This window comes from Pongo pygmaeus, chromosome 11 (assembly GCF_028885625.2).
Source record: "Pongo pygmaeus isolate AG05252 chromosome 11, NHGRI_mPonPyg2-v2.0_pri, whole genome shotgun sequence".
Taxonomy (NCBI): Eukaryota; Metazoa; Chordata; class Mammalia; order Primates; family Hominidae; genus Pongo; species Pongo pygmaeus.
In genome coordinates, this window is record NC_072384.2 from 102,659,056 (window position 1) to 102,680,447 (window position 21,392).

Consider the following 21,392-nt stretch of genomic DNA (forward strand, 5'->3'; position numbering starts at 1 on the left):
CTATTGTCAGTTTATTTCAGCGGACTTGAAACTTTAAAGGCGTAGAAAAAAATTCCCTACGCCCTGATGAAAATAAGATGTCTTACAGACGTTCTACATAAGGATTTGGCAAACAGAATGCATATGAGTAATCCTTAGCTGTGAAACCATTCTAGTAATAGTTTGTGTTTGGTGCATTTTCCTAAAGACATTGATTTTGGGCATATGGAAAGATTATTCTGTAATATTTGAAAGAGAAAAAAAAAACCTCACAGGTCTGATAGTTCCATTTTTTATTCTGCACTTTATGAAGGATAAATGTATGGAGTCTGTTTCTGGATGGTAGACATGTTATAGGAAAGGGGTTCCGATCCAGATCCCCAGAGAGGGTTCTTGGATCTCCGGTAAGAAAGAATTCAGAGTGAATCTACAAAGTGAAAGGGTTTCACCATGTTAGCCAGGATGGTCTTGATCTCCTGACCTCGTGATGCACCCACCTCGGCCTCCCAAAGTGCTGGGATTACAGGCATGAGCCACCGCGCCCGGCCTTTTATAGATTTTTTTGAGATGGAGTCTCGCTCTGTCGCCCAGGCTACACTGCAACCTCCGCCTCCAGGGTTCAAGTGATTATCTTGCTTCAGCCTCCTGAGTAGCTGAGATTACAGGCGCCCGCAACCATGCCCAGCTAATTTTTGTATTTTCAGTAGAGATGGGGTTTCACCATGTTGGCCAGGCTGGTCTCGAACTCTTGACCTCACATGATCCACCCATCCTGACCTCTCAAAGTGCTGGGATTACAGGCATGAGCCACCTCGACGGCCCTATTTCTTGATTATATGCTAAACAAGGGGTAGATTATTCATGCTTCCCCTTTTTACACCATATAGGGTAACTTCCTGACATTACCGTGGCATTTGTAAACTGTCCTGGCACTGGTGGGAATATAGCAGTGAGGACAACCAGAGGTCACTCTCGTCACCATTTTGGTTTTGTTGGGTTTTAGCTGGCTTCTTTAATGCAACCTGTTTTATCAGCAAGGTCTTTATGACCTGTATCTTGTGCTAACCTTCTATCTCATCTCATCCTGTGACTTAGAATGCCTTAACCGTCTGGGAATGCAGCCCAGCAGGTCTCAGCATCATTTTACCCAGCCCCCCACCTCTTTTTTTTTTTTTTTTTTTTCCAGAGGGAGTCTGGCACTGTCGCCCAGGCTGGCATGCAGTGGTACAATCTTGGCTCACTGCAACCTCCGCCTCTCGGGTTCAAGCAATTCTCCTGCTTCAGCCTCCTGAGTAGCTGAGATTACAGGCACGGGCCACCACAACCGGCTAATTTTCGTATTTTTAGTAGAGACGAGGTTTCACCATGTTGGTCAGGCCGGTCTCGAACTCTTGACCTCGTGATCCGCCCGCCTCGGCCTCCTCCCAAAGTACTGGGATTACAGGCGTGAGCCACTGCACCTAGCCACCCAGCCCCTATTTAAGATGGAGTTGCTCTGTTTCCAATGTCTCTGACAGATATACACTGAAAAAACTGATTAGATTGATAACTATATAATGGAAAAAAATCCCCCAAGAAGGATGAGTCAGTAAGTAAAAGGTAATCATGCTTCTGAAAGAAAAGAATGCCAAAAAATGCCAGACATACAGTAAGTCTCATGCTGGATTAAATAGAGACATGCCCTAAAATGCTTAAAAGGAGGCTAATGATTAGCCTTCTTTTTAATCATTATTATTATTATTATTATTATTTGAGACAGGGTTTCACTCCATTGCCCAGGCTGGAATGCAGTGGTATGATCTGGGCTCACTACAATCTCTACCTCCCAGGTTCAAGCAGTCCTCCCACCTCAACCTCCCAAGTAGCTAGGACTACAGGCACATGCCACCACACCCTGCTAACTTTTTTTTTTTGTAGAGACGGGTTTTGCCATGTTACCTAGGCTGGTCTCGAACTTCTAGGCTCAAGAGATCTACCTGCCTGGCCTCCCAAAGTGCGGGGATTAGAGGCATGAGCACCATTCCCAGTCTAATCATTATTTTTATAGTTGAAACTTGTATTTTTCTCTATAAAAAAGTGTGGAAGGTTATCTTGCTTTTTTGAAAAAGGTTGAGACCAAACCCAGACAAAGGTTTTATCTGAAATTTGTTGTATGATTTGATTTCCTACTGCAACATGGGTTTTAAAATCAGTCTTTTATTTTAAGGGAAAAGAAATACATTCAAGTGGAAGAGGTTCAAATTTTAAATCATGATTAGTTTTGTATTTTGAAAATAAAACCATCACAATTCAGCTCTAAATATCTAATCAGTTTTAACTAGAGAAATTCTAGATTAAGAAAGAAGAAAGTAAGTTTTGACATGGGTATTTCTGTGTTTCAGGGGCCTCCAAAAGGATGAATATGTACTTATCTTACACGGGGTGAAGGCTGTAAGAGTGAGTATTACAGTAGCTTCATTATTACACAAATCCTGCTCTTGAAATTATTTGTGTAATTTCTAAAAGCAGATAGTCCAGTGCAGTTATTTGGAGGTCACTATGAAGGGCCAGATAAATATTATCAAAAGCCAGAAAAACTAGGAAGCAAGGCCATAATAAGGTCTTGTTTCCTTTTTTTTTTTTTTTTTTTTTTTTGAGATGGAGTTTAGCTCTTGTTGCACAGGCTGGAGTGCAATGGCCTGATCTCAGCTCACTGAAACTTCTGCCTCCCGGGTTCAAGTGATTCTCCTGCCTCAGCCTCCTGAATAGCTGGAATTACAGGCATGCACCACCACGCCTGGCTAATTTTGTATTTTTAGTGGAGACGGAGTTTCTCCACGTTGGTCAGGCTGGTCTGGAATTCCCGACCTCAGGTGATCTGCCCACCTCAGCCTCCCAAAGTGCTGGGATTACAGGTGTGAGCCACTGCGCCCAGCCAAAAAGATCTTGTTTACTGACTTCAGTTTATTTCATATGCTTATGCAACAGCCTTACCCGCTAAGTAAGAAAAATGTAGACATGCTTAAGACCTGGAAAAAGTATTGAAAAGGTATCAAAGTTTTATAGAATGTGCAGTACATATTATTCATATTCATTATGATTTTTTCTAATCCTGAAGATAGAAATATAAGCCTACACAGGATCAAATATTTGCCTTGTTTTGTGTCTTCAATTGGCTGGCTTTTTTTTTTGAGACGGAATCATGACATATTTTTTAAAAAATGTAAAAACAATTTTTTTTTTTGAGACAGAGTTTCACACTTGTTTCCCAGGCTGGAGTGCAGTGGCACGATCTCAGCTCACTGCAACCTCCACCTCCTGGGTTCAAGTGATTCTTCTGCCTGATTTATATTTTTCCAGAATTTTCTAAGTATATGTTTATAGAGAATTGTACATACATACAGCTGGGATAATGTATTACTTACATTTAACATTCTGGTTTTCCAATTTAATACTATATCATGGGCATGTCCTCATGACATTTTCTATAAATACCATTTTAATAGCTCTATAATATTTAAAGCTATTTATATTTCATGGTTTACCCAGCTGTTCTTTTATTGTTAGATATTTAAATTAATTCCAATTTTTTAGTACTATATATAAACAATGCTGTGATAGACATTTTTGTCTGCCTTTCTGAGTATTTCCTTAGGATTTCCTTAGTAGAGCCATGAATAAATTTCATGGCTATTCTTAGAGTAATTTTTTTTTTTTTTTTTTGAGACAGGGTCTTGTTCTGTTGCCTAGGCTGGAGTGCAGTAGCATGATCATGGCTCACTGCAGCCTCGACCTCCTGGGCTCAAGTGATCCTCCCACCTTAGCCTCCTGAGTAGCTGGGACCACAGGTATACACCATGGCCGGCTAATTTTTTCATTTTTTGGAGAGACAAAGTCCCGCTATGTTGCCCAGGTTGGTCTCCAACTCCTGGTCATCCTGTCTAAGCCTCTTGAAGTGCTAGGATTGCAGGCATGAGCCACCACACCCAGCCTAGTGTAATATTTTTCAAGAATTTGATGTCATTTATTCTATAAATGCATAAATCTTAAACAAATTATTTCAGACTCTAATCAAATAAACTATAAATGTAAAATATGAACAAATGTATTCAGGGTCTGAGCAGAAGTTATCTGAAAATTTTTCTTTAGTAAGTCAATTCAAAAGCATGAATAACATTTCATGAAGCATTTTTCAAGTGGATCAATTTTTATTCACTTTTATAGACCCATTATTTTGTTTAACTCATGGTTATTTTGACACACAGTGTTTCTTTATATAATATAGGTTAGGCCTCATTTACTCATTCACTCGGGTGCAGGTGCCCTTTCCCCTGACTTAATCTGTATTAGTGAGTGTTTGCCGTATTACCTCCCATTTAAAAAAAATATATAAGTCTAGGCTGGGTGTGGTGGCTCACGCTTGTAATCCCAGCACTTTAGGAGGCCAAGGCGGGCAGATGGCTTGAGCCAGCCATTGGAGACCAGCCTGGGCAGCATGGTGAAATTCAGTCTTGACAAACAATAAAAGAACTTAGCTGGGCATGGTGGTGGCGCACCTGTAGTCCCAACTACTTGGAGGCAGAGACAAGAGGATCACCTGAACCCATCAGGTCAAGACTGCAGTGAGCTATGATCATGGCACTGCATTCCAGCCTGGGGACAGAGCAACACCCTGTCTCAAAGAAATTGAATAGGCTGGGCAAGGTGGCTCATGCCTGTAATCTCAGCACTTTGGGAGGCCAAGGCGGGCAGATCACGAGGTCAGGAGTTCAAGACCAGCCTGACCAATATGGTGAAACCCCATCTCTACTAAAAATACAAAAATTAACCGGGCATGGTGACACACGCCTGTAATTTCAGCTACTCAGGAGGCTGAGGCAGAGGATTACTTGAACCTGGGAGGTGGAGGTGGCAGTGAGCCAAGATTGTGCCACTGCACTCCAGCCTGGGCAACAGCAAGACTGTCTAAAAAAAAAAAAAAAAAAAAGGCCAGGCGGGGAGGCTTGACTGGGCGGAGTGGCTCACGCCTGTAATCCCAGCACTTTGGGAGGCCGAGGCAGGTGGATCACGAGGCCAGGAGACTGAGACCATCCTGGCTAACATGGTGAAACTGCGTCTCTACTAAATGTTAGCCAGGCATGTTGGCATGCGCCTATAGTCCCAGCTACTTGGGAGGCTGAGGCAGGAGAATTGCTTGAACCCAGGAGGCAGAGGTTGCAGTGAGCTGAGATTGCGCCACTGCACTCCAGCCTGGGCAACAGAGCAAGACTCCATCTCAAAAAAAAAAAAAAAAAAAAAAAAGTACATATATATATATATACACACACACATATATATATACACACACATATATATACACATATACATACACATATATACACATATATACACATATATACATATATACACATATATACACATATATACACACATATATACACATATATATACACACACACATATATATATATATATATATATACACAAAAAATTAGGTGGATGTGGTGGTGAGTGGCGAGTGCCTGTAATCCCAGCTACTTGGGAGGCTGAGGCAGGAGAATTGCTTGAACCTGGGAGGCAGAGGGTGCAGTGAGCGGAGATCGTGCCACTGCCCTTTAGCCCAGGCGACAGAGCAAGACTCTGGAGTCTCACCAAAAAAAAAAAAAAAAAAAAAAGAAAAAAAATTCAGCCAACAAAGTGAATAAGCTTAAAAAAGGAGATTCTTCCCCTGTTAAGCCTCCAAGTGTTAACAGTCTGGTTGACACTTTGATTGCGATCTCGCGAGACTCTGAGCAGACAGCCCAGCTAACCTGCCGAGACTCCTGACAGAGTGAGACGCTGTCTCAAAAAAAAAGTACTATTTATTTTACTTTTTTTTTTTTTTTTGAGACAGAGTCTGACTGTCGCCTAGGCTGGAGTCCAGTGGCGTGATCTCGGCTCACTGCAAGCTCCGCCTCCCCAGTTCACACCATTCTCCTACCTCAGCCTCCGGAGTAACTGGGACTACAGGCGCCGGCCACCACGCCTGGCTAATTTTTTTGTATTTTTGGTAGAGACGGGGTTTCATCGTGTTAGCCAGGATGGTCTCGATCTCCTGACCTCGTGATCCGCCCGCCTTGGCCTCCCAAAGTGCTGGGATTACAGGCGTGAGCCACCGCCCGGCCAACAGTAGTTTTGAGACGGAGTCTGGCTCTGTCGCCCAGGCTGGAGTGCAGTGGTGCGATCTCGGCTCACTACAACCTCTGCCTCCTGGGTTCAAGAGATCCTCCTGCCTCAACCCCCCTAGTAGCTGGGATTACAGGCACACGCCACCATGCCCAGCTAACTTTTTTATTTTTTATTTTATTTTTTTGAGACGGAGTCTCGCTCTGATGCCGGGCTGGAGTGCAGTGGCCCGATCTCGGCTCATTGCAACCTCCATTTCCCGGGTTGTGTTTTTAGTAGAGACAGGTTTCACCATGTTGGCCAGGATGGTCTCGATCTCTTGACCTCGTGATCTGCCTGCCTCAGCCTCCCAAAGTGCTGCGATTACAGGCATGAGCCACCGCGCTTTGCTTTTTTTTTTTTTTTTTTTTTTTGAGACAGAGGTTCGCTCTTGTCGCCCAGGCTAGAGTGCAATGGTACGATCTCGGCCCACCGCAACCTCTGCCTCCGAGGTTCAAGTGATTCTCCTGCCTCAACCTCCCAAGTAGCTGGAATTACAGGCATCCGCCACCATGCCCAGATAATTTTTTTTTTTTTTTTTTTCCAGTAGAGACGAGGTTTCTCCATGTTGGTCAGGCTGGTGTCCAACTCCCCATCTGAGGTGATCCGCCCACCTCGGACTTCCAAAGTGCTGGGATTACAGGCGTGAGCCACCGCACCAGGTCAGAAATAGTACTTTCAAATGTGGTTCCACTGGGCAGGTATACATGTGGCTCAAGGACTTCAGAGAGCAAATGATATCTGACTTCAGAGAGCAGTGATATCTGATTCTTTTTTTCTTTTTTTTTCTTTTTTTGAGACGGAGTCTCACTCTGTCGCCCAGGCTGGAGTGCAGTGGCGCTATGTCTGCTCACTGCAAGCTCCGCCTCCTGGGTTCATGCCATTCTCCTGCCTCAGCCTCCCGAGTAGCTGGGACTACAGGCGCCCGCCATCACACCGGGCTAATTTTTGTATTTTTAGTAGAGACGGGGTTTCACCATGTTAGCCAGGATGGTCTCAATCTCCTGACCTCGTGATCAGCCCGCCTCGGCCTCCCAAAGTCCTGGGATTACAGGCGTGAGCCACCGCGCCCGGCCCTGATTCTTATTTTAACATATCCTTCACTGTGTTATATACTACGTTATACTTTTATTCTTTCTTTCTTTTTTTTTTTTTTTGAGACAGTTTCACTCTGTCACCCAGTTCAGTGGCAAGATCTCAGCTCACTACAACCTCTGCCTCCTGGGTTCCAGCGATTCTTGTGCCTCAGCCTCCAGTGCACCACCACGCCCAGCTATTTTTTTGTATTTTTAGTAGAAATGGGGTTTTCGCTTTGTTGGCCAGGCTGGTCTTAAACTCCTGGGCTCAAGTGATCCACCGTCTTCGGCCTCCCAAAGTGCTGGGATTATAGGTATGAGCCACTGCATCCAGCCTACTTTTCTAATTCCAAGCCTTAGTAAAAATCTTAACTACATATGGTATAACTAGGAGATAAATGAAGGGTCCTGTATCTACTCTTTGAAGGAAAGTAGAGCTCCATGTTTGAAATCAACAAGGAAAAGCTCTTAGAAGACACCAGTAGAGAAGTCAAAAGGCAAATAAGTAAATTTGTGAAAAATAGAAGTCCTGCCAGGTGCGGTGGCTCACGCCTGTAATCCCAGCACCTTGGGAGGCCGAGGTGGGTGGATCACAAGTTCAGGAGACCGAGACCATCCTGGCTAACATGGTGAAACCCCATCTCAACGAAAAATACAAAAACAAAACAAAACAAAACAAAACTAGCCGGGTGTGGTGGCATGTGCCTGTGGTCCCAGCTACTCAGGAGGCTGAAGCAGGAGAATTGCTTGAACCCAGGAGGAGGAGGTTGCAGTGAGCCGAGATCTCACCACTGCACTCCAGCCTGGGTGACAGAGCCAGACTCTGTCTCAAAAAATAAAAAAAAAGAAAAATAGAAGTTCTTTTCTGTGATCTTTCAAATGCTTGGGAGAAGCTGGGTTTTCCTGCTGTCAGTCACTCAGGATGGGAGGTTCTGATGGTTTTATTTTGCTCTTGAAGAAAAGGGTGACCCCAAGAAGCTAGGTTAACTAAAATTTCCAAAGTTAGACGAAAAGGGAAGGAAAGAGATGAGACAATAAATCTAGGTTTCAAAAGCAAGGCTCTTTTTATTTGTTTATTTTTTTTAAAAGCTTTGTTTGTTTTAGGAAGACAGAATTAGGTTGCTTTCAGGCCCAAAGGATGTCAAGGAGGTCCATCTCTAATTCTGTTTTCTCTGTACTTCCCAACTGGATTTTCTTCTCTCCCCACAACTATACCTTGATCTTCCAAAAGGAGACAATGCCCTGTCCTGTTTCTCAGTTTAAGCCTAAAGATAAAATTCTAAAGTTTCTAAGCAGCTTTTAGTTGTCTGTTTTTCTGATCTGGAAAGGTGTCCCAGTGCTAACTTCCATATTGTTTTTCTGCTAGAGCTAAGAGTTTTTCTTTTATTTTTCTTTGATACCACCCCTTTATGATCATGAAGTTTATTCTTAGAAGTAGTCAGTATTTCTGAGCCCAGGTAATACCTACATGTCCTCATTTATTTAACAAGAAATTGGCCTTGGTCCTTATTTCAATTCTTGTTCTAATAATATGCTTAGTGCCCCTCTGTCCCTTCTTAAAACCAGGACCAGTCCTCCAACTGAAAGCAGAGATATCATCCATGAGGGGCTATAATACATAGTGAGGATCAGTTTCGCAGATGCTGTTAGTCTGTCCTCTTGGATTTCTGTGTTGTTCTCCTTTATTTCCTGCTTCCTTACCCCTACCAGGAAAAAAATCCTACTTGTTGGGGTTTTGGTGATTAGAATATTGGGGATTATTTTACCCTTGGATGCTGTTAGTCATTAGGGCTGTTCACAAATACTCAGGTTCTCTTTCTCATGACACGGTAGGATTACATTTTCTGCCCTCTTTTTTTCTTTTTTCTTTCTTTTGAGACTGAGTCTTGCACTGTCGCCTGGGCTGGAGTGCAGTGGTGCGATCTAGGCTCACTGCAACCTCTGCCTCCCAGGTTCAAGCGATTCTCCTGCCTAGGCCTCCGGAGTAGCTGGGATTACAGGCGCCCGCCACCACACCCAGCTAATTTTTTGTATTTTTAGTAGAAAAGGGGTTTCACCTGTCTCGAACTCCTGACCTCATGATCTGCCCGCCTTGGCCTCCCAAAGTGCTGGGATTACACGCGTGAGCCACTGTGCCCAGCCTCTGCCCTCTTAAAGTTAGGTTTGGCCATCTGACTTTGGTGGCCACTAAAATATGAGTGGAAATAAAGCACACTGCTTCTAGGTGGAAGCTTTATAATGGCTACAGCAAGACACTGCAACACTAGCAATTAAATTTTATGATCCCTACTGTGGCAATTTTGAAAACATGTGTCTCAGTGAAGCCTCTACCAATCTAAGGACCTCAGTGATTACAATGAGAGAGTCCATGCAGTGGATGTTTTACTGAGCTCCCCAGATGCACCTTTTAGGTCTAAAGCATTCTTTCTCCCAACTGTTGGAACTGCTGGTGGCTGACAGTGCTCAGCTGGGTCCCTCTCTGGGGGTAGCTATTGGCTAAAGAGAGCCCTTTTATCAAAGGTCACATCTCTTTCTCTCTCTCTTTCTTTTTTTTTTTTTTTTTTGAGATGGAGTCTCGCTCTGTCACCCAGGCTGGAGTGCAGTGGCACGATCTCGGCTCACTGCAAGCTCCGCCTCCCGGGTTTCAGGCCGTTCTCCTGTCTCAGCCTACCGAGTAGCTGGGACTACAGGCGCCTGCTGCCACGCCCGGCTAATTTTTTGTATTTTTAGTAGAGACGGGGTTTCACCGTGTTAGCCAGGATGATCTCGATCTTCTGACCTCGTGATCGGCCCGCCTCGGCCTCCCAAAGTGCTGGGATTACAGGCGTAAGCCACCGCGCCCGGCCGGTCACATCTCTTTCATATGTGCAGCCCACATCCAGTGACTGCTTGGTGTGAAGGTATAATTTTACTGGGTTTTGCCGGGCGCAGTGGCTCACGCTTTTAATCCCAGCACTTTGGGAGGTCGAGGTGGGCGGATCGCCTGAGGTCAGGAGTTCGACGCTAGCTTGGACAACGTGGTGAAACCCTGTCTCTACTAAAAATACAAAATTAGCCGGGCATGGTGGCACAAGCCTGTAATCCCAGCTACTCGGGAGGCTAAGGCAGGAGAATCGCTTGAACGCGGGAGGCAGAGGTTGCAGTGAGCTGAGATCGTGCCAATGCACTCCAGCCTGGGCTACAAGAGCGAAACTCCGTCTTAAAAAAAAAAAAAAAAAAAAAAAAATTAACTGGTTTTACCCAACTTGGTTAGGCAGTCTGTCTAATGCTGGATTTCCTACTCCAAGGCAGCATTCAAGGAGCCTAAATTATCAGCAGACTTGAGGGACTTTTTCCTCAAGTACCCCACTGAAGGAATCTTGAATGAAAAGCTTGCTGGGTTTGGGGGGTCTTTTAGGTGTGCCTTAAAGTGTTAGCAGACACAGATTAGGACAATGCTGAAAGGCCAGCCCAGCTCCAGAATTCCTGCAGGATTGATTGATGCCTCAGTTGCAAATGTGTTGCAATTCAACTTCTCCCTCTGCCCAGTCTTGCATCCCTCAATCCCCACAGAGGTTGTTCTTGCCATCATCAGGTAATAACCTCCTGCATAGAAATTTCAGAGTTTCAGTGTCTATTTCCTGTGAACTCAAGTTGCGATGGGTCCCCTGATGACTTATATCAAACATGTAACGTGTGAGAAATAAACCTTTATTGCAATAAGATGCTGAGATTTGGGGAATGTTACTGTAATTTAGCCCATCCTAATTAGTACAGATGCCAAACCTCACCTGCATCACCAGTCCTTTGTTCTCAGCTGAGCTTGACTTACATTGTCTGCCTTTTGTCGTGGACAGTTTTCTTGCCAAGTCCTAATTCCGTTCTTTGATGTTCTTTCTCACTGTGAGTGAACAGCCATGTCCCAACTGAAATATCACAAGAAGGAACAGAAAAGGGAAGAGGGTACATATCTAGTTGTCTACCTACCAAGTCAGCGGCATGTGTTTTTTCATGTGAATTTCCTAAGACCTTTTCTATGTTCTATATAATTTATCATACATTTATAACATGTACAGTAGTCCTCCCTGCCCCTTATCCACAAGGAACTTGTTCCAAGACCTCCAGTGGATGCCTGAAACTGCAGACAGTACTGAACCCAATTGCTATAAACTGGAATACATTTCTATTATGTCTTCTACCCACAAATTTAATGCCTTTTCCATCTTAACTAAGCACTTATTACACATTGTGGCCATCAATTTTGCAGTTTGAGGTATGGCAGCAAAACTAGCATGAATTTATTTGTTCTTCACAATTCAGTTTCACAGATAGATTTTTTTTTTTTGCCAGAGTCTCTATCGCCCGGGCTGGAGTGCAATGGGCAACCTCCACCTCCTGCGTTCAAGTGATTCTCTTGCTTCAGCCTCCGGAGTAGCTGCTGGGATTACAGGCATGTGCCACCACTCCCAGCTAATTTTTGTATTTTTGGTATAGACGAGGTTTCACCATGTTGGCCAGGCAGGTCTTGAACTCCTGACCTCAAGTGATCCTCCTGCCTTGGTCCCCCAAAGTGCTGAGATTGCAGACGTGAGCCACTGTGCCCTGCCAAAGATTGTTACCAGCAGTCTTAGCAACCTCAGCCTATAATTTTTTTCCTTCCTTATTAAGTCAAGAACTCTGACTTTTTTTTGTTTTGTTTTGTTTTGAGACAGAGTCTTCCTCTGTCGCCCAGGCTGGAGTCCAGTGGCATGATCTCGGCTCACTGCAAGCCCCATCTCCCGGGTTCACGCCATTCTCCTGCCTCAGCCTCCCGAGTAGCTGGGACTACAGGCGCCTGCCACCACGCCTGGCTAATTTTTTTGTATTTTCAGTAGAGACAGGGTTTCACCGTGTTAGCCAGGATGGTCTTGATCTCCTGACCTTGTGATCCGCCTGCCTCGGCCTCCCAAAGTGCTGAGATTACAGGCAAGAACTCTGACGTTTTAACTTACAGGAAGCACTTTACAGCTTCTGTATGGCTGAATTACCAGCATCACTACTCTTGTGCTTTGGGGCCATTATTTAGTAAAACGAGGGTTAGTTGAACACAAGCACTTGGATACTGCATACTGCCACAGTCAGTCTGATAAGAGAGTGCTACTAAGTGATTAAGGAGATTATAGCGGATACACTGTACAAACCATGATTCACATCCCAGAAGGACAGTGTGGGATGGCAGCGATGTCCTCACAGCTAGTTAGTAACAGTACTCAATTTAAAATTTATGAGGCCAGGCACAGTGGCTCACGCCTCTAATCCTAGCATTTTGGGAGGCCAGGAGGGAGGATCACCTGAGGTCGGGAGTTCGAGACCAGGCTCAACAACATGGTGAAATTCTGTCTCTACTAAAAATACAAAACTAGCCGGGTGTGGTGGCACACACCTGTAATCCCAACTACTCAGGGGGCTGAGGCAGGAGAACCACTTGAGTCTGGGAGGCGGAGGTTGCCGTGAGCTGAGATCGTGCCATTGTGCTCCAGCTTGGGCAACAAAAGAGGAACTCCGTCTCAGAAAAAAACAAAAACAAAAAAAACCCACTTATTGTTTATTTCTGGAACTTTCCATTTAATATTTTCAGACCGTGGTTGACTGCAGGTAACAGAAACGGTGGATAAGGGGGAACTACAAAAAGGACACTTAATATTTCTTAGAAAAAATCTTAAGCAAATAAAAATTGAATGATGAAGTACTTGATCTCAATTTGAGGAAGATAAAAGTGTACTACGAATTAATAAACTTTAAACTTTCTGCACCTCTAACATACTAAAATCCAATTTCTCTTAGTGCTAGAAACTCTCTCTCAGTTCTTGAAAGACAAATAGTAAAACAATACCGGTTTCTAATTTAGACCTTTTGGGCAAAACAAAATACAGTAATAAAGCTAAAGAATCGGTCGGGCGCGGTGGCTCACGTCTGTAATCCCAGCACTTTGGGAGGTCGAGACGGGCGGATCACGTGAGGTCAGGAGTTCAAGACCAGCCTGGCAAACATGGTGAAACCCCGTCTCCACTAAAAATACAAAAATTAGCCGGGCGTGGTGGCGCCGTCTGTAATCTCAGTTACCCGGGAGGTTGAGGCCGGAGAATTGCTTGAACCTGGGAGGCGGAGGTTGCAGTGAGCCGAGATCGTGCCACTGCACCGCAGCCGGGTCGACAGAGCAAGACTCCGTCTCAATAAATAAATAAATAAATGAATAAATAAAACCTAAATAAATAAAGCTAATGAATCAAAGCATATGCTCTTCGTCTTTTTAAGGGATTTTACTAGGTAGAATTTTTTTTTCTCTGTCTACAGGGTAAACAGCATAAACATATTTCAACTAAAAAGAGTCTTAGAATCCGGGGTTGGTATTGCTACAACCCCTAATTATGTAAGATGTTTAGTATAACAGAACCAGTTTAAGGAATGTGGAGATTTATTTACATCAAATTCAGATAAAGAGATAACAGCAGACTAGAAGAAGCAAGCAGAGCATGACTTAAGGAGTCTATGACTGTATCTGTGGAACTGCCCTTAGCCACAATGAAAGACCAGCAAAACCAGCCTTCAGCATAACCCTCCTGCCTGGTAGGAGATGGGAAGGCCAGACTTCACCCCTCAAGATCGCCCTCCCACGCGCATTTTCCACCTCGCAGCTAAGAATTCAGTCCAGACTTCCGATCATGGCGCCACGCACGTCACCTTCTCTCCTCGCCGCGGGCAAAATCCCACCCACGTCGGCTGACCCCGCAGCGGGGTGTAAGGGCGGGAGGGATCCCGTCTCCTATACTGATCGCTTGTACAAACCAGATCCAAAAAACGCACTACACAAATCCTTGGAAACTGCTGTACCAACGGGATCTTCTCAATTCCTTGAGTGCAAAATGATCCCACTCTCTATCCCGACACAACTCTAGCTCAATTTTCCTTTCACGTGCCCTAAAAAGCCCTCAAGGCCCCCAGCCTTGGTGAATCCAGGCCCTCTCTCGGGTTGGGCACCGCGCTGTACGGACAGACGCGCGCACGCAGCGGGACGATTTATAGAATTAAAAGTCTTTTTTTTTTTTCTGGCTTCGCATCCTTGCAAATACTCAATATTCCTGTCAACTAAGAAGGCTAAGGGAATGGGCGGCTGAGGAAAGCAGGACGTCGATTACAGCAAACACATCAAAGGGGTGGTCTTTCCAATTCCGGCTTTTGTTTGAATCAGAGGGGAGCCTGAGGAGGCCAAGGTCTCCGGTTCTGGGAAAGGCGGGTCCATCCGGATTCTTTGGGCTGCGGAGAGGGAGGTTCCAGCCCCGTGAAACAACAGAGGGCAGTTCTGCCCCTTGAGGCTTTCCTCCGAAGAGTACTGAAGAGACGGAGACGCCTCAGTCGGGAGAAATCCCGGAACTCGGAGGAGTCTGCTGAACGCCGAGCAAAAAGATGTGGCCGTCGTCTCTTAAACAAATACGCGAATCCCAAGCCATGCACATTTGGAAGGCATGTGTATGTGTGTGAAGGAGAAAGGCCACCGCTGCCCACCGCAGCCCCACCCAGCCCTCGGCCATTCACCGGAGAGACGCGCCGCGCTGGGGCCTCGGAGCCCTCAGCCAGCCCGGGACGAGGGGCGGGGCCGGGCGGGGCCGTGAGCGCGCAGGCGCAGTGCGGGCTTCATCCCGCCGCCGGCGCCGCCGCCGCCGCCGCCGCCCGCGCTGCACCACAGGCTAAAGACAGACAGGGCCGGGAAGAGCCGGAGACTGAGGAGGAGGCGGAGGCGGCGGCGGAGGCGGGGCGACTCCGGTGACCGGGAGCGCCGCAGACTGGCAGCTGCGGCGACTCCCCCCTTTGTGTCTGGTCTGCTCGGAGCCACTGGAAGTGCCTCCCGGAGGGACGCAGTGTGTCTCGCCGCCTCACTGCCCACCCCCTTCCCCGGCTACCTTCATCCGCCCTCCCGCCGCCCCCCGCCCTCGGTCCGCGACGCCCGAGTTCCGCCCGGAGCCCAGAGCTGCGGGAGAACGAGGCGGCGGCGGCGGCGGCGGCGGCGGCAGCGGCAGCGGCTTCCTCGGGGGGTTGTGATTCGCTCACAGGAGCCATTGACGGGAGAAGACGAGGCTTTCTTGGTGGAATTTACCTCAGGCAAGATCGAGCGGCAGGAATAAAAAGCGAGGAAGGGAAGGGAGCGCCGCCGGGAGGGCTAGAAGGGGCAGCCTCTCACACCCCCTTCGCCCGCCGTCTCGGGGAGCCCGGGCCGGGGCCGCGACCCCTCCCCTCCCCCGCTCCTACCTCTCCTCAGCTTTCGCCAGGGCCTCCCCAATCCTCTCACGGTTGTTCTGCGAAGGCGTGGGGACTGTGAGCTTGTCCATGGAGGCAGGCACCTTTTTTGATCCAGTCAAGGAAGAGGATTTGTTGTTTTCGAAATCAGAGTGAAGGAAGCACCGAAGCGAAACTTAAGGAATCCTGCCTTCCCGGAGCCGCGGGCGATGCGACTCGGGCTGCCGGGCGCCGCCGCCGCCCTCCGGGCTTCGTCCTTCCCGGCAGTCGGGAACTAGTTCTGACCCTCGCCCCCCGACCCCGGATCGAATCCCCGCCCTCCGCACCCTGGATATGTTTTCTCCCAGACCTGGATATTTTTTTGATATCGTGAAACTACGAGGGAAATAATTTGGGGGATTTCTTCTTGACTCCCTGCTTTCCCCACAGACATGCCTTCCGTTTGGAGGGCCGCGGCACCCCGTCCGAGGCGAAGGAACCCCCCCAGCCGCAAGGGAGAGAAATGAAGGGAATTTCTGCAGGGGCATGAAAGCTCTGCAGCTAGGTCCTCTCATCTGCCATTTGTCCTTTCAAACTGTATTGTGATACGGGCAGGATCAGTCCACAGGAGAGAAGACGAGCCTCCCGGCTGTTTCTCCGCCGGTCTACTTCCCATATTTCTTTTCTTTGCCCTCCTGCTTCTTGGCTGGCCCAGGGATGACTTCGTCGCTGCAGCGGCCCTGGCGGGTGCCCTGGCTACCATGGACCATCCTGCTGGTCAGCACTGCGGCTGGTGAGTAGCGCCGGCCGGCGCGTCCCGGCCCCTGCCCCTGCGGGTGGCGAGCCCGCAGAGGCCGAGGCCTGTGCTTGCCCTTCGCCACGCGTCCCCCCGATCGCGGTGCAGCGGAGCTGCGACCCGGTGCCTGCGCGCCTGCCTCATGCCTTCCAGGGAAATCGCCTTTAATATTCTTGTGTATTTTCCTATCCCCACTTACATATTCCCACCCCACCCCCCTTCACGGGGTGAAAAAGACATATTGGGTGTGGTATCTTGACATTTTTAGCTGTGAGGTAATGCAACGATTAAAAATAATATTTTAATCACCAGTGAACAGTGCCTATTATGAGATCTCTGGAAACAGACCTGTAGATTTTTAAAATTATTATTATAAAGAAGCGGTTTTGGCTTATAGTAAGAAGAACATCAACTAGAGAACACACACTTGAACCTTATTTTGAAATTTAGATCACTCTGGGAATCCATGTTCCTTTCATTATTCAGAAATGTTACCGAATGAATAGAATAAATGTTGAGGAAGCCAGAACTGTGAGACTCTTGATATATCGTATTATACGGTTTGATAACTTTACTGTTAGTCACCTGGCATCTATCTATTGGCTTTGCTGTCGAGACAACTTTGACCTGACATTAGACTTCTAGGAGATTTGACTCCGAAAGTTCTTTGACATTTAACTAAAGTCTAAAGGGTGGTAGTCATCCTTTCCTTTGGATATTTTCATTTCAGTTCTCAGAAACCTTAGGAAAAAGACCTTATCTTCTATTTGCAACTATTTTTTCAAGCAGCCTTTTGGTGATATGCTTTTAGAAATTTTCAGGAGTGAATTCTAACATATAACTCGTACACTTGGTTTATGATGGGCAAATGGATTGTGCTTTTAAAACGAGTAAAGGACCAAATGACCCTTTCGAATTACTTTTTTTCTTTTGATAAGTGTGTTTCACATTAAACAAATTTCTCATTGCTATGTTAGATACAGAGGTTACTTGCTTATTTTCATTTTGAAAGTCTGATCTAGGAAAATGCCGAAGAAAATTTGAAGTTTCTTTTTATGCTTTTGCTATTGTTGAATAATGTCTACTGTTGATTAATGTCTGTTAAATTGATGATAAATCTATATGGTTCTGTTAAAATAATTTGAACTTCTAAATTTACTTTAAAACTGATATTTTAATACTTTTAATAATTGTAGTTGCTTTCAGAGTAAAAATGATTTTTCTCTAAATTTCTTTATATTGTGTTAGCTATTTAAATTCTCTAGCCATAAGCCATGTGGTTCCTTTAAAATATGGAGTAAAAGGCCTTAAACGTTCCATGAGCAGAAATCTCAGAACATAGGCTTTTCAATGTTATTTGTTATTCTTAACCTTTTTAGAATATAGATTCTCATTTATGATGACGTGCTCATTATTGTGATCAGAACTGATAAAAGTAAGAGAAAAAGCATTTATTTAAAAATAAACTTAATTTTTGTTTGGTAATAAAATCATCTTAGAATAGTGTGTCTTAAAAGGGAGAGAGTAAAAGAATCACTGCTTAAAAGTGGTTGTAGTCTTTTTTTTCTTTGGTATTGCATAGCACCGCATGACAAAATTTGTGAAGCTGGATTTCAGACCTGTAACAGTAATGATAATAGCTAGTATTTATTAAGTGCCTGCCATGCACCATCAGCTATTCGAATAACTTTACATATATTTTTTCATTTCATCTTTATGACAATTCTATATTGTAGGTTATTATCATTCCCCTTTTCCATAGAGGGAGAGTAAAGTACAGAGAATTTGAATAACTCACCACACAGTCAGTAAATTATGGAGTCAGGATTATAGTGTGCGCCCTTACATACCACATTAATTGTAACAGCAGCACTAGCAGCAACAACTTCTCATCTTATTGGATATATGAGATGGAGTAATGCCTTCACCAGATCAACCTTTGTAAAGAAGCAGGGACACTTACAAGGTGTTAGTGCAGCAGTGGTTATGCAAATGTCGTAGTTCTGAACATGTAAAACTTTGCTTGGCCTAATATTGAAGTGGCTAGTGCAGCTTCATTAAGTGCAAGCTGATTAGAGAGGGCCTGTGTGGATTTGGGTTACACAGATTCAGTGATGTTAACTGGACAGGCGCAAATGGTGCAGTTGAACAGGAAAATAAATCCTAGAAGACTGATTGATAGCACATCCTTTTTCGGGGTCATGGATAAATCATTTCTTTTGATTCCCTCTTTCTCACTTATTGAGTTCTTGGACTCCTTAATTCTTAGAACATTTTCTTTCTTTCTTTTTTTTTTTTTCGTTCAGACGGAATATCACTCTGTCGCCCAGGCTGGAGTGCAGTGGCATGACCCCGGCTCACCACAACTTCTGCCTCCCAGGCTCAAGTGGTTCTCCTGCCTCAGCCTCCAGAGTAGCTGAGACTACAGGAGCCCACCACCATGCCCAGCTAATTTTTTTTTTTTTTTTTGTATTTTTAGTGGAGACAGGGTTTCACCATTTTGGCAGGGTGGTTTCGAACTCCTGACCTCGTGATCCACCTGCCTCGGCCTCCCAAAGTGCTGGGATTACAGGCATGAGCCACCATGCCCAACCTAATTCTTAGAACATTTTCTATGCCCCCCCCCCCAAAAAAAAAACGAACTTATGAAAAATAAGATGTGCCAGCTTGGTTTATGAATGAATTCTTAATAAAAGAATACAACACAGCTGTTATTTAAAGGTCAACTTCTGTAATGCGTTTGAAATAATTCACTTGATTAGATTGCAATTTTACATACATCTCTTGAGGAACACATACATTATCTAAAGTAAGATTAATGTTAGTGAATATTACTGAGTGAAGTTTAGTAATCTTCATTTTAGTTTTTCTCAAAGTGTGGGTACTGCAACAGAATTATCTGGGGTTCTTGATAAAAATGCATATTTTTGGCCCTATAGTCCAGATGTACTGAATGAATCTCTCTGGGAGAACCCCCCCAAAGTCTCACTTAAGCAGGTGCTTGAGAAGCCCTGCTTTATATCGTCAGTCCTGATTGTTTGGATTTCTTTCTTTTTTTTTTTTTTTTTTTTTTGAGTTTCGCTCTTGTTGCCCAGGCTGGAGTGCAATGGTGTGATATCAGCTCACTGCAACCTCCACCTCCCGGGTTCAAGCAGTTCTGCCCCAGCCTCTCAGGTAGCTGGGATTACAGGCATGTGCCACCACTCCTGGCTAATTTTGTATTGTTAGTAGAGACAGGGTTTCTCCATGTTGGTCAGGCTGGTCTTGAACTCCTGATCTCAGGTGATCTGCCCGCCTCGGCCTCCCAAAATGCTGGGATTATAGGTGTGGGCCACTGTGCCTGGCCGTGGCCCTGGATTTCTTCCTTTTTTTTGAGACAGAGTCTCGCTCGGTCACCCAGGCTGGAGTGCAGTGGCGCCATCTCAGCTCACTGCAACCTCTGCCTCCCGGGTTCAAGTGATTCTTCTGCCTCAGCCTCCCAAGTAGCTGGGACTACAGGTGTGCACCACCACGCCCGGCTAATTTTTGTATTTTTAGTAGAGACGGGGTTTTACCATATTGGCCAGGCTGATCTCAAACTCCTGACCTCGTGATCTGCCTACCTCTGCCTCCGAAAGTGCTGGGATTATAGGCGTTAGCCACCGTGCCTGGGCTGGATTTCTTAAATATGGTGATTCAGTGACATTTTGCTGTGTAATTATTGGCAACCACAAAATCTTAGTGGCATGCAACAATAGGCATTTATTCTGCTCCATGTGTCTCCTTCTGGGGTCCAGGCTAGAGGGAGAAGTAACATCTATCTGGGGGAAGCTTGTGTTATGGCATTGGCAGAAGTGCAAGAGGCCAAGCCCAACCCTACCAGCACATTTCCAGACTCTGTTCTCCTAACATCCCATTGGCTGACGGAGTCATATGGCCAAGCTCAGAAACAAGAGGTATCAAAGAACACTTTGCCTATGATGAGGCTAATGTAATATTTGGATGTATAGTACTATTGCAGAAGAACGAAGAATTGAAATGCTCAGTAGACCACATATAATCAGTAAGATGGTCCAGAAGAGAGGCTTTTCTTACCCTTTGAAGAGGGCCAAGTTCTTAATTAGTTTTTTGCATTAAAATGATATAAACTTTGGTCTCTATAAAAGCTATTCTGGCATGTGGGATGATGTGATAGCAGTGGTATTGATATGGATGAGTAGTGAGGAGAGAGATAACTGTTCACACAAGACAAAACCTTTCCTTCATTAAAGGCCAGTTTTTTTTTTAACAAAAAGAAGAAATTGAATGTTGATCTCTAATGGGTAAATTCTAACCATTAAAAAAATACTGAGTGGAATCCGTGTGAATCAGTTAATTTTATAATTGGCCACACCACTTATTTTGGCACCTACTCGTAGATTGCTGTGCTGTTGGATATCAGTTTTTGTTTTTTTTTTTGTTTTGTTTTTGAGATGGAGTCTTGCACTGTCACACAGTCTGGAGTGGAGTGGCACGATCTCGACTCACTACAACCTCCACCTCCCAGGTTCAAGCCATTCTCCTGCCTCAGCCTCCCGAGTAGCTGGGATTATAGGTGTGCACCACCATGCCTGGTTAATTTTTGTATTTTTAGTAGCGATGGGGTTTCACTATGCTAGCCAGGCTGGTCTCGAACTCCTGATCTCGTGATCCACCTGCCTTGGCCTCCCAAAGTGCTGAGATTACAGGTGTGAGCCACCACGCCCGAAATTTTTTTATTTTTAGCAGAGATGGGGTTTCACCATGTTGGCCAGGCTGGTCTCAAACTCCTTACCTCAGCTGATCCGCCCACCTCGGCCTCCCAAAGTGTTGGGATTACAGGTGTGAGCTACCGCACCTGACCAGATATCAGTTTTATGTATTTGCCTTGTCCTTCGTACTGATAATTGCTTCCGGAGGACAGTATTCATGCCTGATTAGTTTTGTAATTTAGTAGACATTTAAGAAATACTTAGTGAATGAATAATAAATAGGAATTTCAACCAGGAATATTCTAGGATTGTTTATTGACTCAACACACTAATAACTTTTTCTTTGTCCTAGTTCCTTCAACTATAAAGTATGTAGTTTAAGAGGTATAGTGGGAAGACCACTATTGGGAGTTAATGAGA

The 21,392-nt window shown here is 45.3% G+C and overlaps 1 protein-coding gene across 2 annotated transcripts in view; it reads left to right on the plus strand.

The window, feature by feature from the left end:
- The first annotated feature begins 13,661 nt into the window (after positions 1-13,661).
- BMPR2 (bone morphogenetic protein receptor type 2) overlaps positions 13,662-21,392 on the plus strand; it is a 196,854-nt gene continuing 189,123 nt past the window's right edge. For both annotated transcript variants that reach the window (XM_054479150.2, XM_063648353.1), the window contains exon 1: positions 13,662-16,260. In XM_054479150.2, coding sequence (XP_054335125.1) covers positions 16,185-16,260 — 76 coding nt within the window. In that variant the 5' untranslated portion in view covers positions 13,662-16,184. The remainder of the gene's footprint in view (positions 16,261-21,392) is intronic.